The sequence below is a fragment of the Carcharodon carcharias genome, chromosome 12, assembly GCF_017639515.1.
Source record: "Carcharodon carcharias isolate sCarCar2 chromosome 12, sCarCar2.pri, whole genome shotgun sequence".
Taxonomy (NCBI): domain Eukaryota; kingdom Metazoa; phylum Chordata; class Chondrichthyes; order Lamniformes; family Lamnidae; genus Carcharodon; species Carcharodon carcharias.
Genome location: NC_054478.1, coordinates 81241484 through 81256498, shown reverse-complemented (window position 1 = coordinate 81256498; position 15015 = coordinate 81241484). Strand labels below are relative to the sequence as shown.

General features: G+C 40.0%; 1 protein-coding gene across 1 annotated transcript in view; it reads left to right on the top strand.

Moving 5' to 3' along the window:
• The window catches only part of dnah9l (dynein, axonemal, heavy polypeptide 9 like), a 393205-nt gene that overhangs the window by 209275 nt on the left and 168915 nt on the right, over positions 1 to 15015 (top strand). Inside the window, exons 32-33 of the mRNA XM_041200867.1 lie at positions 7027 to 7189; positions 7280 to 7403. Of these exons, the coding sequence (XP_041056801.1) occupies positions 7027 to 7189; positions 7280 to 7403 (287 nt within the window). The remainder of the gene's footprint in view (positions 1 to 7026; positions 7190 to 7279; positions 7404 to 15015) is intronic.

The following is a 15015-nucleotide window of genomic DNA, read 5'->3' as shown; positions in this document are numbered from 1 at the left end:
TTTTGCTGATTTCTAAAGTACTCCCAAACCTCAGACTTGTTACTGTTTTTTGTAATATTGTAAGCTTCTTTTAATCTAATACTACCCCCAACTTCATGAGTGAGCCACTGATGGGACTTTCTTGCTGAGTTTTTGTTTATCTATGGAATGTATTTTTGTTGGATATTTCGAATGTAAAAAAAAATTTCCCACTGTTAATTTGCAGCCAAGCCTTTTAGTCCATCGACCCAATTTACCTTAGCCAGTTGTCCACTCATACCTATGTATTTAGCCTTGTTTAAGGGAAGGTGGTGGCATAATGATATTGTCACTGGGCTAGTAATCCAGCGACCAAGGGTAATATGCTCCGGGGACCTGGATTTGAATCTCACCATTGCAGATGGTGTATTTTGAATTTTTTAAAAATCTGGAATTAAAAGTCTAATGATGACCATGAAACCATTTTTGATTTTTGTTGTAAAAACCCATCTGGTTCACTACTGCCCTCGAGGGAAGGAAATCTGCACCCTTTACCTGGTGTGGCCTACGTGTGACTCCAGACCCACAGCAATGTGGTTGACTCTTAAAAGCCCTCTGAAATGGTCTAACAAGCCACTCAATTGTATCACAATCACTAGAAAGCCTATAAGGAATATGGACTGCACCGTTTCAAGAAGGGAGCTCAAGGGCAATTAGGGATGGGCAATAAATGCTGGCCTAACCAGAAATGCCCATATCCCATGATTGAATATAATAATATTAAGGTCTTGTTTATGATTGGAATGTGTCAGTTTCAAATTTAACCTGGAATTCAATGGTATTAAGAACACTATTTCCCCAGTGGATCTTTTTACTACATTACTAATTAACCCTGCTTCACTACACAATACTAGATCTAAGACAGCTCCATTCCTAGCTGGCTCCAAAATGTATTGGTCCAAAAAACTGTCACAAAAACATTCTGATCGAAACCCCTTCTTCCCATACCGTTGTTTGAACTACGCATTTATTTCTCTAATCTGCTTAACCCTATGCCATTTGGCATGTGGCTCAGGTAAGAATCCAGAGATTATTACCATTGATGTCCTGCGTTTTAATTTGGACTCTAACTCCTCAAATTCTTTTAGCAGAACATCATTCCTGGGTCTACCGATGTCATTGGTTCCCACGTGTACCATGATAACTGAATCCTCCCCTTCCCACTCCAAGTTGCTCTCCAATGTCCTTAACCCTGGCATGAGGCAGGCAGCACAACCTTTGGAGCTCCCAGTCGTGGCAGCAAAAAACAGTATCTATCCCTGTAACTATACTGTCTCCTATCACTATCACATTCTCTTTGCTCCCCTACTTGAATAGCATCCTTCACCATGGTGCCATGGCCAATCTGCTCATCCACCTTGTAGTCCTTCTCCTCATCCACACAGGTAGCAAGCACCTCGTACCTGTTGGACAAAGTCAGGGACTGAGGCTCCTCCATCACTCCTGCTGGATTCCTTTACCTGCCTGACTCACCATCACAACTTCCTGTCCCTGACCAGTGACCAACTCTAAAGATCTGCCTAGCCTAAGGGGCGTGACCGCCTCCTGGTACAAAGTTTCCAAATAACTTTCCCCCTCCCTGATGCATCGCAGTGTCCGCAGCTTGTCTCCAGCTTAATGACTCTGAGCCAAAGCTCCTCAACCCGCTGACACTTACTGCAGACGTATTTGCCTTGGATCACAGTGACATCCAAGAACTCCCACAATATGCCTTCGCAACACATCACCTGTCCTGCTATCTTTATTATGTGCTCATTGATTTATTATTTTTTTTAATTAATTTTCATTAATAAACCCTACTACTCTCAATAGCTTTACTACTGCTACTATGAAACTAATAATAAAACTTAACAATTACTAATAATTTGTACTAGTTCTTAAAAGATAAGCGAGCAAAATGAGCAAATTACTCACCAACCAATCAATTACCTGAATTACCTGGTTCCCTGTGATGTCACACTTGATTCTCTCCAAATGCAGACAGTCCACAGACTGAGCCCCACCACCAGCAACAGCATCAGGTCCACTCCCTGTCTCGCCTCCTCTCACACTCTTTTAAGTCTTCGGCTCTGCTCTCAATCTCTCTCATGAGACAGTCGCCTTACACAGAAAAAAACGATCAGTTCTTTCCTGTTGAGATGTTGGTCAGATGGAATGCTGACACAACTACTTTCTCTAGGTCGGGGTGGAGACACCAGGAATGAAAGCAGCATTCCAGTAAGCTCAGGTCATTTGTGAGCATCCTACTTGCTTCCTCTAGTGTTGGTGGCTGCATCAGCAGTGCTATGCTATCAGCATGGACAAAATTCCAGGATTTAGTGCAAATCATGTCCATCATAGAGCTGCTGAGAAAGGTTGGTGTGAGCAGCGATCCCTGTAGCAGACAATTGTTGACTGTCTGTGTTTGGCTGGTCTTGTCATCAAGATAGAGATAGAACTTATAGTTGCTCGTTTGAATATTGATGAACAGAGCTCCACAGACTTTACCCATCCTCACCATACAAATATCTTTGGGACAGGTCCAAAATGTTGTTGTAGATTATATTAAATGGTGATCCAACATCAGAAACCCTTAAAACTTAGAGCAGCTCTTCAATTGGATGACATTAGAAATTTTTTAAATACAAAGATTTTTTTGGATCAAATAATTATGCCCAAATGCACTGAGAAGCCAGATTGTGCTGAACTTTTCCTGCCCCATGTCTGAATTTAAATTTCCCAGCCACTGTGCTGAAATTTGAGCTCATGTCACTGGCTTATTAGCCCAGGCCTCTAGATCACTCGTCCAATATCATAACCACTATGTTACCATACTTCCATTAATCTTTTATGTAAAGTAACTGATCTTTCTGTATATTTCCTTTTCTTTCAAGACTGAATAATAAATTATACTTCAGACTAAATTATCTTAAGCAGAATATTATTTTCTAATTGGTTAATTTTGAGTTCCTGAAGTTGACAGCTGAACACTGGAGATATATGAAATCTTCTGCATAACATTTTCCACTTATCAGACTTTTAAACAGTGTGGTGAAATTCTTATGCACATACTGTTGCTAACTGATGAAGTAGAATAGAATAATTGATCTTCAATATTTCATTTAATAAGATCAAGATTTTGGATGCTTTAATATCTTTGTAAATGATTACTGACCAGCTCATTTAGATTAATTAACAATAGTTTTCTGGAATAGAAAAAAGCTACTAACCTTGTACAAAAAAGAAGTTCTTAAAGTAGATAAGTTTTCTTGTTAAAATGCAAGGACACAGGAGAAATATCCACTGTAGTGAAAACTATGTTTCCAGGAAAAATCTGCGTAAAAATTGTACCAAATACTAGGAGCTGAAATCAGGGTTTTCTGAGTGGAAAACATGTCCAAAGGAGTTCAACTTAAGGAGCTAAGTTTCCATGGCATAAGTACATTCAATACCATAATCAATTGGAAACTGTAGAGACATCCCTGGAAGCCACCTAAAATCTGCATTAGACCCCTTGAATATACTCATGAGGGACCTGGCCTGCTGCATTCAGGGTTACTTGGTTTACAGGCAGCCTCAAAAAGATGACTGGAGCTCACCCCAGAAAGGCACCTCTTTAAAAAAAATGCATAGAAGATCCTCTTGACGTCATATTAAAATGCAGGCCACTGTAGACCATCAGTGGCTTTTGTGCCGAACTCACTGGCCCTTGGTCAATATCCCGAAGTCTCATCTTGTTATCACTCTATCCTTCTTACCCATCCCCAACGTTACAATCACCTAACTGTCTTTGGGGCCTCAACTAGTGCCTGTAGCCCATTGTTACTATACTAATCAGGCCATCAAATCAATTTGCCATGATCATGTTGTGGGCCTCAATGTGCAGCATGTATTGCACCTGGATGGATTCCTGATTTGGGAGCATTCCAATTTCTGGGTCTTAATATTTTCTGGCTGTACCATCTGGAAGTGCCCTTAATTTTATAAATTGAATAACATATTCCTTTAGGTGACTATCAGTTGGTAAATTTATTACATAATCTTTAACCAGCTCACCCAAACTCTGAGAAGAAAATACTGCTTTAAAATTATGGGTGTAGTAATTGGTCATTATGATGCTGGGCTACCAACTTGGAGACATGGACCCAGATTTTCATGTCAGAAACAGAAATCAGGAGATGGGATTAATCCTGTTATTGCAATCCTATCTCCGTCTCACGAACAGGTAGAATCTTCCGGAGGTCCAGGTGCAACGTGACCAGGAGATGGGCTGCCGAGGCAGGCCAAGTCCAGGGTGGGCAAGTTAAAATACCTGCATTCATTCTTAAAAGACCTCAGCCCCGTTCTTCCAAGACAGATGTTCACCAATGTCCAGTTGAAACTTCTGACCACTTTAAACCAATCCCCTAAGCCACACCCCCTCACTTCCCTCATCCACACTCTTCATCCTCCTCACCCCCTCACCCCATCACCCCATCATTCTCCTCACCCCCTCACTGCCCTCACCACCCACTCTCTCAACTCATCACCCATAATGAACTTCATGAACTGAACTCACAAACCCTATTATATCAGTTGGAAGCCATTGGATAGCCGTAAAACTCCCTTTGTAAAGAAGTAGGCTCTTCAAAACAGCTTTTTAAATAATATGAAGCCCTTGTAAAAGCATTCGGCAGTTGGATTGCAGCCAAGAGCCCATAGGACTCCCTGAGTAAACAGACTTCAGAGTTAGTACCTCAACAGATGTCTAGACTGAATGCATAAAAGCAATGGGAAATGGTGGAACATTTAAATTTTGTTATAATTCTAGGTTACCCTTTCAATAATGTGAAATGTACTCTTCTACCTTTATATCCATTAGATGAAGTCCTTCAACTCATCTGGAGACTTTTCCACATTTATAATGTTGATCTTTTATTTGACAACTTGCCAGTTGGCAGAAGAAACCATCTGGTAAACATATTCTTTAAAGGGCAGTTACATCTTCCAATCACAGCACTGTCATAACTCAGCTTACTGAACATAAATAGAACTCATTTTGCAGCATTTAATGGTGAACTGTAAAGGAGGCAAAACAATTTCACTTATCTTTCAAATTCTTCTGGCCTCCAATCAATCATTTATATCTAGCATAAAGGAAGATGGTTGTGCTTGTTAGAGGTCAGTCATCTCAGCTCTAAGAGATCGCTGCAGGAGTTCCTCAGGGTAGTGTCCTAGGCCCAACCATCTTCAGCTGCTTCATCAATGACCTTCCTTCCATCATAAGGTCAGAAGTGGGGATATTCACTGATGATTGCACAATGTTCAGCACCATTCACAACTCCTCGGATACAGAAGCAGTCCATGATAAAATGCAGCAAGACATGGGCAATATCCTGGCTTGGGCTGACAAGTGACAAGTAACATTCGTGCCACACAAGTGCCAGGCAATGACCATCTCCAACAAGAGAGAATCCAACCAGCACCCCTTGATGTTCAATGGCATTACCATCACTGAATCCCCCACTATCAACATCCTGGGGGTTACCATTGACCAGAAACTGAACTGGACTAGCCATATCAATATTGTGCCTACAAGAGCAGGTCAGAGGCTAGGAATCCTGTGTTGAGTAAATCACCTCCTGACTCCCCAAAGCCTGTCCACCATCTACAAGGCACAAGTCAGGAGTGTAATGGAATACTCTCCACTTGCCTGGATGAGTGCAGCTCCCACAACACACAAGAAGCTTGACACTGTCCAAGATAACGCAGCCCACTTGATTGGCATCCCATCCACAAACATGCACTCCCTCCACCACTGACACACGGTAGCAGCAGTATGTACCATCTACAAGATGCACTGCAGGAATTTACCAAGGCTTCTTAGACAGCACCTTCCAAACCCACGACCATGACCATCTAGAAGGACAAGGGCAGTAGATAGATGGGAACACCAGCACCTGGAATTTCCCCTCCAAGCCACTCACCATCCTGACTTGGAAATATATCTCCGTTCCTTCACTGTCGCAGGGTCAAAATCTTGGAACTCCCTTCCTAACAGCACTGTGGGTGTACCTACACCACATGGACTGCAGCTGTTCAAGAAGGCAGCTCACCACCACCTTCTCAAGGGCAACTAGGAATGGGCAATAAACACTGGCCCAGCCAGTGACACCCACTGGCCACTAAAGCCTTGCTGCCCCTATGAAAATTATTAAATTTACTTGGGCTGGGCTCTTAATGAGGCCACAACACTGTCAGTTGCCTGATTAATAGAAGCAGGTACATTATTGGGCCAGCTTCTTTGCCCTTGTGAAAACCGCCGAGGGCAGGAAAGGAGGAGTGACCGCTGGCCATTCTGCTGGGCAGCAATTTCTTTAGTCCCGTCTCCATTTGGTCCCAGTCGGGACCATGAAAACCCATCCCCTGGACTAACAATTGAAAGCAAATGTTAGTATCAATAGAAAAAAAGAGACCCTGAACTGTCCTTACCCAATCTGTCCTAAATGGGACTCCAGTCCCACGTCAATGTGGTTGACTTTTAACTGCTCTCTGAAGTGGCTTAGGACACCACTTAGTTTGATCAAACCTCTATGTGCAGAGGTCCATAAGGAAGTCTCACCATGACCACTGTCTCTAGAAATGGGCACTAAATTTCAGTCCTGCTAGTAATGGCCAGATCCCAAATGTAAATCTATTAAAAATAACAACTCCAGGCTGAATGCAGTTTTATTCAGGTTTAAGATAAATTTAGCTACTTTTGAAGTTCCTGTTTTCCAACTGCACTTGTAAATTAAGGGGCTAATTAAAGGTGCATTCCATATTAGAAACATTAAAGACATCTTAATTTACCACTTTTATATGAGTTGATATAATGTATGAAGCAACAGTACTTAGTGAAATATGTTTTTCTGGTAACATAAGAAGTTTCCATTCCTGCTTACCAGGGAAAGCATTTTAATTTGATCTGATTTGTTGCAGTTTTAGCCTTGCATTAAATGCTTGACTGAAAAATGTTTTTACTAAGATAGTAATTTTTAATTGGCCCAGTTGTCGGATAAGTCGCATATTGGAGGCTCCAAGAGGCAATGCCCTTTTAGTTGGCGTTGGTGGAAGTGGCAAACAAAGCCTGTGTCGTTTGGCTGCATTTCTCAGCTCACTGGAGGTGTTTCAGATTACACTACGGAAGAATTATGGCATTCCCGATCTCAGGGTAAGAATTCTGATTACTGATTACTAAAAAAAGGCAACCATGTTTTGACTTATGAGTTCCTTACTACTTTTTATCTTAATGATCACACAGAGTGACATTGCAGCTTTATACATTAAAGTTGGAGTGAAGAATATTGGCACAGTATTCCTTCATACAGATGCTCAAATACCAGATGAACGATTCCTTGTTCTAATTAATGACATGTTGGCTTCAGGTAATAGATCATTTTAATTCAAATGTAAGTAATTCAGTTTGATACTTTCTGGTAATAGCACCACAAATTTCTGCATAAAGGGTTTGACAGGAATATTCATCCTTAGAACAGTTCAGACATATGATATTTAAAATGATCAGAGGTCATCGGATTACTGAATAGGCTTCATCAGTAGAGGTGAGGGGTCAGCCTTAAAGACTAGTTATACAACATCCATTACCTCACCCTTTGTGATCCTCCTAAAGCAAGCAAGCCAAACATAATTTGCTGCAATCAATAAATGCTGAATGCATTCAAGAAAGTTCTTTACAATATTTAGCATGGCTGATGTGCAAACCTTATTCAAAGATTTCAGAGACAAATTTTGAGAGTTTATTTTCTCTGATAAATTTTGTGAGGCATTTAATTGTAAGTATAGTTTCTTAAGAGAAAAAGTAGTTCCACTATTTTTGTAGTAAATATGTATGTATTGGATCAGTAAGGCCTTTACTGCAACAGAAGGGTTTTCTTTGATGTTACTTTATTCTGCATTAATTTATATGTGGATACAAGTTGAACTGCCGTGAAACAGGATACATGTGTTCACCTTCAATATGAATACAGGTGCATTACATAAAAATAGTGCAATGACAATCTTTGAATTAAATGAAAAATCTGTTATGTATATCTCCAAAACTTAGTATTTTAATCCATTTCAAGTGCTTTTCTTAATTAGGTTTTCTAAAATCTGAAATAAACTCACGAGTGGCTTAACAACACTATTATTAGTACTGATAGCCATTTTATGGTATCAATAAGCATAATTAAAATATACTCAAATGTTGCTTTGGTGTTGAGGATAGCTGCTGTCATCTGGCAATCAGCTCCTGCATCTATGAGTTGATCAATGCTACAATGAGGTACAGTTATACAATCACTTCTGCATCACAGATAAGTGTTCTTCTTCATGGTGATGTAAAAGTGACAGTATAATTCCAGAATTAGTCCTTAACTAATTCTAGAGTGGAGATGTTGTGAAACCTGACTGGAAGAGGCAGTCTTAAATTGCTTGAATTTGGCAGCAAAGAGAGAGCAACTCCAGTGTATTGTCAAACTGGGTTTAGAAGGACCATTCTGTTAATTGTATATTACTTATGTTTAATTGAATGCAAGTGGTGGGCATTAACCTGTGACTCACTTGAATCCCCATAAATAGCTACAGACTGAAACTGTGGTTATGGGGTGTATGCTTTTATTATGTACTCTTTAAATAAACATTAAAGTATATAAAGATTGGCTCCTGTTCTATCCTTCACCAAACTGCTTTTCTGGAAGATAACATATTAGCAGAGAAAGTCTGCCTAAAGGTTAAGGTTGGAAGTTAAGAAAAAAATCAGACAGAACCCAGTAACCATTATGGAAAATGACAGAAAGCATATGTAGATTATTGGTTAATCCAAACCAGTAATACGGGCTGTAGGAATTTTAGTCCTGTGATGAATATTAGCCGCAGATTCCTTCAGCAATGCAGTGCTGGATAGTGCTTGCACTTTGTCAGTATATGGAACAAATTGGTTAAAATGTTACTTTGATTCACTAGGTAGTGAAGATAGATGCAAGGTAAGTACTATTTACTTTAGGTTAATTGATGACAATATATTGAGGTCACTAAAGAGAGTTGTAATACCATATAAATGAGCTAGAGTAAGCCATTTTCTAAGTACTGATTTAGTCTTTAGTGAGATACCTATGCTGTTAAATACATCTTCTATGAATAAGGTACAAATGAAACTTAACATGGAGTATGATAAAGCAATGATTTTTGCAAAGTCACTGGATCTACAGTTTACCCACTCAGGACATTATTGTATTGTTTTAACAAAACCGGATGTTCCTCACAAAGCGTTAGACAAGTAATAATGGCATCAGATGTCAATAATCAGAGAGACAAAAGAACAATTGTCTTAAAGTTACATAGACAATTTGTTCATCCTGAAAGTCAAAGGTTATGAATCCTGTTAAAGGGTACTAGCATGGTTAATGAAGAGTATATGAGGCTAATGGAAGAGATTAGTGAGAAGTGCAAAATCTGTAATAAGCAACAGAGGGCACAACCACATCCAATTGTGTATTCCATTGGCACACAACTTTAACAGGATGGTTGTCATGAATCTAAAGGTGTGGGATAAAGGCAGATATGTTTTCATTCTACATTTTGTAGACCTGGTGACCAGATTTAGTCTTTCTACAATAATACTTACTAAGGACAAAAGGGTTATAAGAGACAAAATTATGGAGAAATAGATAGGGACTAGACTTTGGGCACCAATGAAGTTTCTGGCTAATAATGAAAGGAAATTTGCCAGTGATCAGTTTAGAGGTATGTGCAAACATGAGTCAGGAGTCTGATGGTATCCTCTCCACTTGCCTGGATCCAAAAACGCTGAAGAAACTCAATGTAATCCAGAAAAAAGCCTCCCACTTGATTAGCACCCCATTCACCACTTTAAACATTCACTCCCTCCATCACCAATGCACAGGGGCAGCAGTGCATACCACATACAAGATGTACCAGAGCTACTTGCCTAAGCTCCTTCAAAAGCATCTTCCAAACCTGTGGCCCCTACCATCTAGAAGGACAAGGGCAGCTGAACACAATCACATGCAAGTTCCCCTATAAGCCATACACCATCCTGATTTGGAACAATATTGCTGTAGTTTCACTGTTGCTGGGTCCAAATTCTGGAATTCCCTTTCTAACAGGAATGTTGGTGTACCGACACCACATGATCTGCAGCAGTTCAAGAAGGCAGCTCACCACCACCTTCTCAAGGGAAATTAGGGATGAGCCAGCAATGAAAGAATAAGAAAAAATAATAATCATACTCCTGAGGTGACAGTCATACCACATAGGTGGCAGTCATACCCCTTATGTTAGACAGAACCTTAGAGACTGGTCAATAGTCAGGTACAGGCGGGTGTGACTGCGAGTCAGGTAGGTATGAGGAATCAGCATGTAGTGACAGAGGAGCCTCAGCCCCTGACTTTGCCCAAATGGCTCAAGGTGCTTGACATCTGTGTGGATGAAGAGAAGGACTGCAAGGTCGAGAGTGGACTGGCCATGGCACCATGGTGAAGGGTGCCATTCAAGTGGGATCAAGCGAAGAGGAATCTGGTAGTGATATGTGACAGTATAGTGGGGCGGATAGATACTGTTCTCTGCAGCCTTGACTGGGAACTCCAAAGGCTTTGTTGCCTGCCTGGTGCCAGGGCTAAGGACATCTCCTCGCAGCTGGAGAAGAAGTTGAAGTGGGAGGGGGAGGATCCAGTTGTTGTGGTCCACAAGGGAACCAATGACATAGGTTGAACCAGGAATAATGTTCTGCTAAGAACATTTGAGGAGCTAGGATCCAAATTAAAAAGCAGAACATCAAAAGTAATCATCTCTGGATTGTTACCTGAGACACGCGCCAATTGGATCAAGCAGGTCAGAGAATCAAATGCATGGCTCAAAGAGTGGTGTGAGAAGAAGGGGTTTCAATTCATGAGGCAGTGGCATCAGTACTCAAAGAGTGAGCTAGCTATTCTGTTGGGAAAAGCTCCACTTGAACTAGGCGGGGACAAGTGTCCTGGCCAATTGTATAACTGGGGCTGTGTACAGGACTTTAAGTAACAGAGGGGGCAGGGCTCAGGTGAAGGGAGATTTAGAAATCCAAAGAGAAAGGTCGAGGCATCAAAACAGTATAGCAATGTGGATAAAGACAAACAAAGTGGGACAGGAAAGAACAGTGAGTTTAACAAAAGTTGTACATTGGTGAATAAGGTCATTGGAGAGAATAAAAGTAAAAAAAATAAATTAACTTATTTTTCTGAATGCATGAAGCATCTGCAATAAGATAGATGAACTAGTGGCACAAATAGAAGTAAATGATTTAGATTTAATTGTCACAACAGAGACATGGTTACAAGGTAATCAATGTTCAGAAATAAATATTCCAGGGCAAACAACATTTCAGAAAGACAACAGAATGGCAAAGGAGTAGGGTAGCCATGACTGTAAAGGATGACATAAGGACATTAATGAGAAAGGATCTGGCCTCAGAAGATCATGAAGTAGAATTAGTATGGGTGAAAATTAGGAATGGCAAAAGTCATAAAACACTGGTGGGAGCAGTTTATAGGCCACCTAACAGTAGCTATAACTTTGGGCACAACATTAAACAAGAAATTATTGAAGCTTGTAACAAAAGAATTGTAATAATTGTGGGGGGCTTTAATCTTCATATACTGGACAATCAAATTGCCAAGAGTGGCCTAGAAGATGAGTTTGTAGAATGTTTTCGTGACAGTTTCTTGGAGCAATACGTTGTGGAACCGACTAGGGATAAAGCTATCTTAGATTGAGCATTGTGAAATGAAGCAGGGTTAATTAGTAATTTCTTGGTAAAATATCCTCTGGGAAATGGTGATCATAATACCATTGAATTCTATGTTAAGTTTGAAAGTGACATTCTACAATCACAAACATGAATCTTAATCTTAAACAAAGCCAATTATATAGGTGTGAGAGGACAACTGACTAAGGTAAATAGGGTCAATAGAGTAAAAGTTATGAAGGTAAATGAACAGTGGGAAACATTTAAAGGAAGAATTCAAAATATTCAACAAAAATACATTCCATTGAAAAACAAAAACCCATTTGTGGCTCACTGGGGAAATTAAGGATAGTATTAGATTAAAAGAAGAAGCTTATAAAACAATAGCAAGTCTGAGGATTGGGAGTGTTATAGAAACCAGCAGATGGCCACCAAAAAGTTGATGAAAGGGGGAAAATAGAATGAGAGTAAACTAGCCAGAAATATAAAACCAGATTGTAAGATCTTTTATAAATAAATAAAAAGCAAGAGAGGAGCTAAAGTAAATGTTGATCCCTTAGAAGCAGAGGCAGGAGTAGTTATCATGGGGAATGAAGAAATGGAAGAGGCAGTGAAGAAATATTTTGTGTTTGTCTTCACAATGGAAGATGCAAGTTTCATTCCAGAAGTAAATGGACCTAGGAGCCAGAAGGAGTGAGGAAATTAAGGAAATTATTATCAGCAGAAACAAAGTATTGGAGACCTGATGGCCTAAACCATAGAGTTCTAAAAGAGATAGCTGCAGAGATAGTGGATGTACTGGCTATGATTCTCTAAAATTCCTTAGATTCAGGAACAGCTCCATTAGATTGGAAGTTGACAAATGTTACACCGTTTTTCAAGAAAGGAATGAGAGAGGAAACAGTGAACCACAGGCCAGTTAGCCTAACATCAGTTGTTGGGAAAATGCTGAAACTATTATTAAGGAAGTTGTAACAACGCAGTTAAAAAGCATAGTGCGATTAGAATAAGTCAGCACGATGTTGCGAAAGGGAAATCGTGTTTGACAAGTTTATTAAAGTTTTTTGAGATTGTAACTAGTAGAGTAGAAAAAGGGGAACCAGTAGATGTATACCTGGATTCCCAAAAGGCTTTTGATAAGATGCCACACATAAGATTAATAGGCAAGATGAAGGCTCATGGAGTTGGGGGTGTCATTTTGGCATCAGTTGGGGATTGGTTAATGAATAAAAAGCAGAGATGGGCATAAACACAGCTTTTTCAAGTTGGCAGGCAGTGAACAGTGGAGTGGCACAAGGGTCAGTACTTGTCCACAGCTGTATATAATCTATAGTAATGACATAGGTGAAGAGACAGAGAGTAATGTATCAAAATTTGCTGATGATACCAAGCTAGGTGGGAAGGTAAGCTTGGGGAGGACACAGAGAGGCTGCAAAGAGATATAGACAGGTTAAGTGAGTGGGTAACAAGATGGCAGATGAAGTATAAAGTAGGGAAGTGTGAGATTATTCACTTTGGGCATAAGAATAAAAAAGCAGAATATTTTTTAAAAGGTGTGAAACTTGTAAATATTGATGTCCAAAGAGATTTGGGTGTGCTCATACAATAATCGCAGAAAGTTATGCATGCGGGTGTAGCAAGTTTTTAGGAAGGCAAATGGCATGTTGGCCTTTATTGCAAGGGGATTGGAGTACAAGAATACAGAAATCTTGCAACAATTGCACAGGGTTTTGATGAGACCACATCTAGAATACGGTGTGCAGTTTTGGTCTCCACATTTAAGAAAGGATATACTTGCATTGGAGACGGTACGGCAAAGGTTCCCTAAGTTGATCCCTGGGATGAGGGGTTGACCTATGATGAGAGACTAAGTAAATGGGTTCATATTCTCTGGAGTTTAGAAGAATGAAAGCCGATCTCTTTGAAACCTACAAAATTCTGAAGGGGCTTGATAGGATGGACATTGAGAGATTGTTTCTGCTGGTCAGAGAGTCTAAAACACAAGGGCACAGTCTCAGGGTAAGGGGCTGATTGTTTAGGACTGAGATGAGGAGAAATTACTTCACTTAATAAAGGGCTGTGAATCTTTGGAATTCTCCGCCCTAGACGGTTGCGGATGCTCCATTGTTGAATACATTTAAGGCTGGGATACACAGATTTTTATTCTCTCAGGGAATTAAGGGATATGGGGAGTCAGCAGGAAAATGGAATTGAAACCCAAGATCAGCCATGATCTTACTGAATGGTGGAGCAGGCTTGACGGGCCATATTGTCTACTCCTGCTCCTATTTATTGTGTTCTTCTATTAAGTAGAGCAGGCCTGGAATAACCTTAAGCAAACTATCCTATTTAGAGACTATTACACCCACTTCAGTTAATCAAACTAGGTCCGTGCTGAAGGATGATGTTATATTGAAAGTAGAGACAGAGCAATTACAAAGCTTGATTGTCAGTTGAACAGATTGTGCACGGAGGTTAGAGCAGATGCTAGTTTGATGCGTTGGATTTAAGTACTATGATAAAACATCCTCAAGTAGAAAACGTTTTAAAGGTGAATAAAACAATAAAAAATAAATCTGGAGAAATACATAGTTGAGTTCCCATCCTAAGGTGATTCAATATACACGAAACTAGTCATTTTTAGCAATGCTTCATCTACTAATTTTTCTGATGGGTATTCTAGTGAAGCTGGTTTCAAAAATTACTGATGCATGAGAAAAGAAAATCCTGTTCGTTAGCTTGGGAAACTAATAAAACATACGAACATAAGAACATACGAATTAGGGGCAGGAGTAGGCCACTTGGCCCCATGAGCCTGATTCCACCATTCAATAAGATCATGGCTGATCTGATTGTAACCTCAACCCTACATTTCTGTCTACCCCAAATAACCTTTCACCGCCTTGTTAATCAAGAATCTATCTAGCTCTGCCTTAAAAGTATTCAAAGATTCTGCTTCCATGGCCTTTTGAGGAAGAGAGTTCCAAAGACACACGACCATCTGAGAGAAAAAACTTCCCCTCATCTCTGTCTTAAATGAGCGAACCCTTATTTTTAAACAGTGACCCCTAGTTCTAGATTCTCCCACAAGAGGAAACATCCTCTCCACATCCATTCTGTCAAGATCCCTCAGGATCTTAAAAGTTTCAATCAAGTCACCTCTTACTCTTACTCTTCTAAATTCCAATGGATACAAGCCTAACCTATCCAGCCTTTCCTCATAAGACAACCTGCCCATTCCTGGTATAAATGTTCTG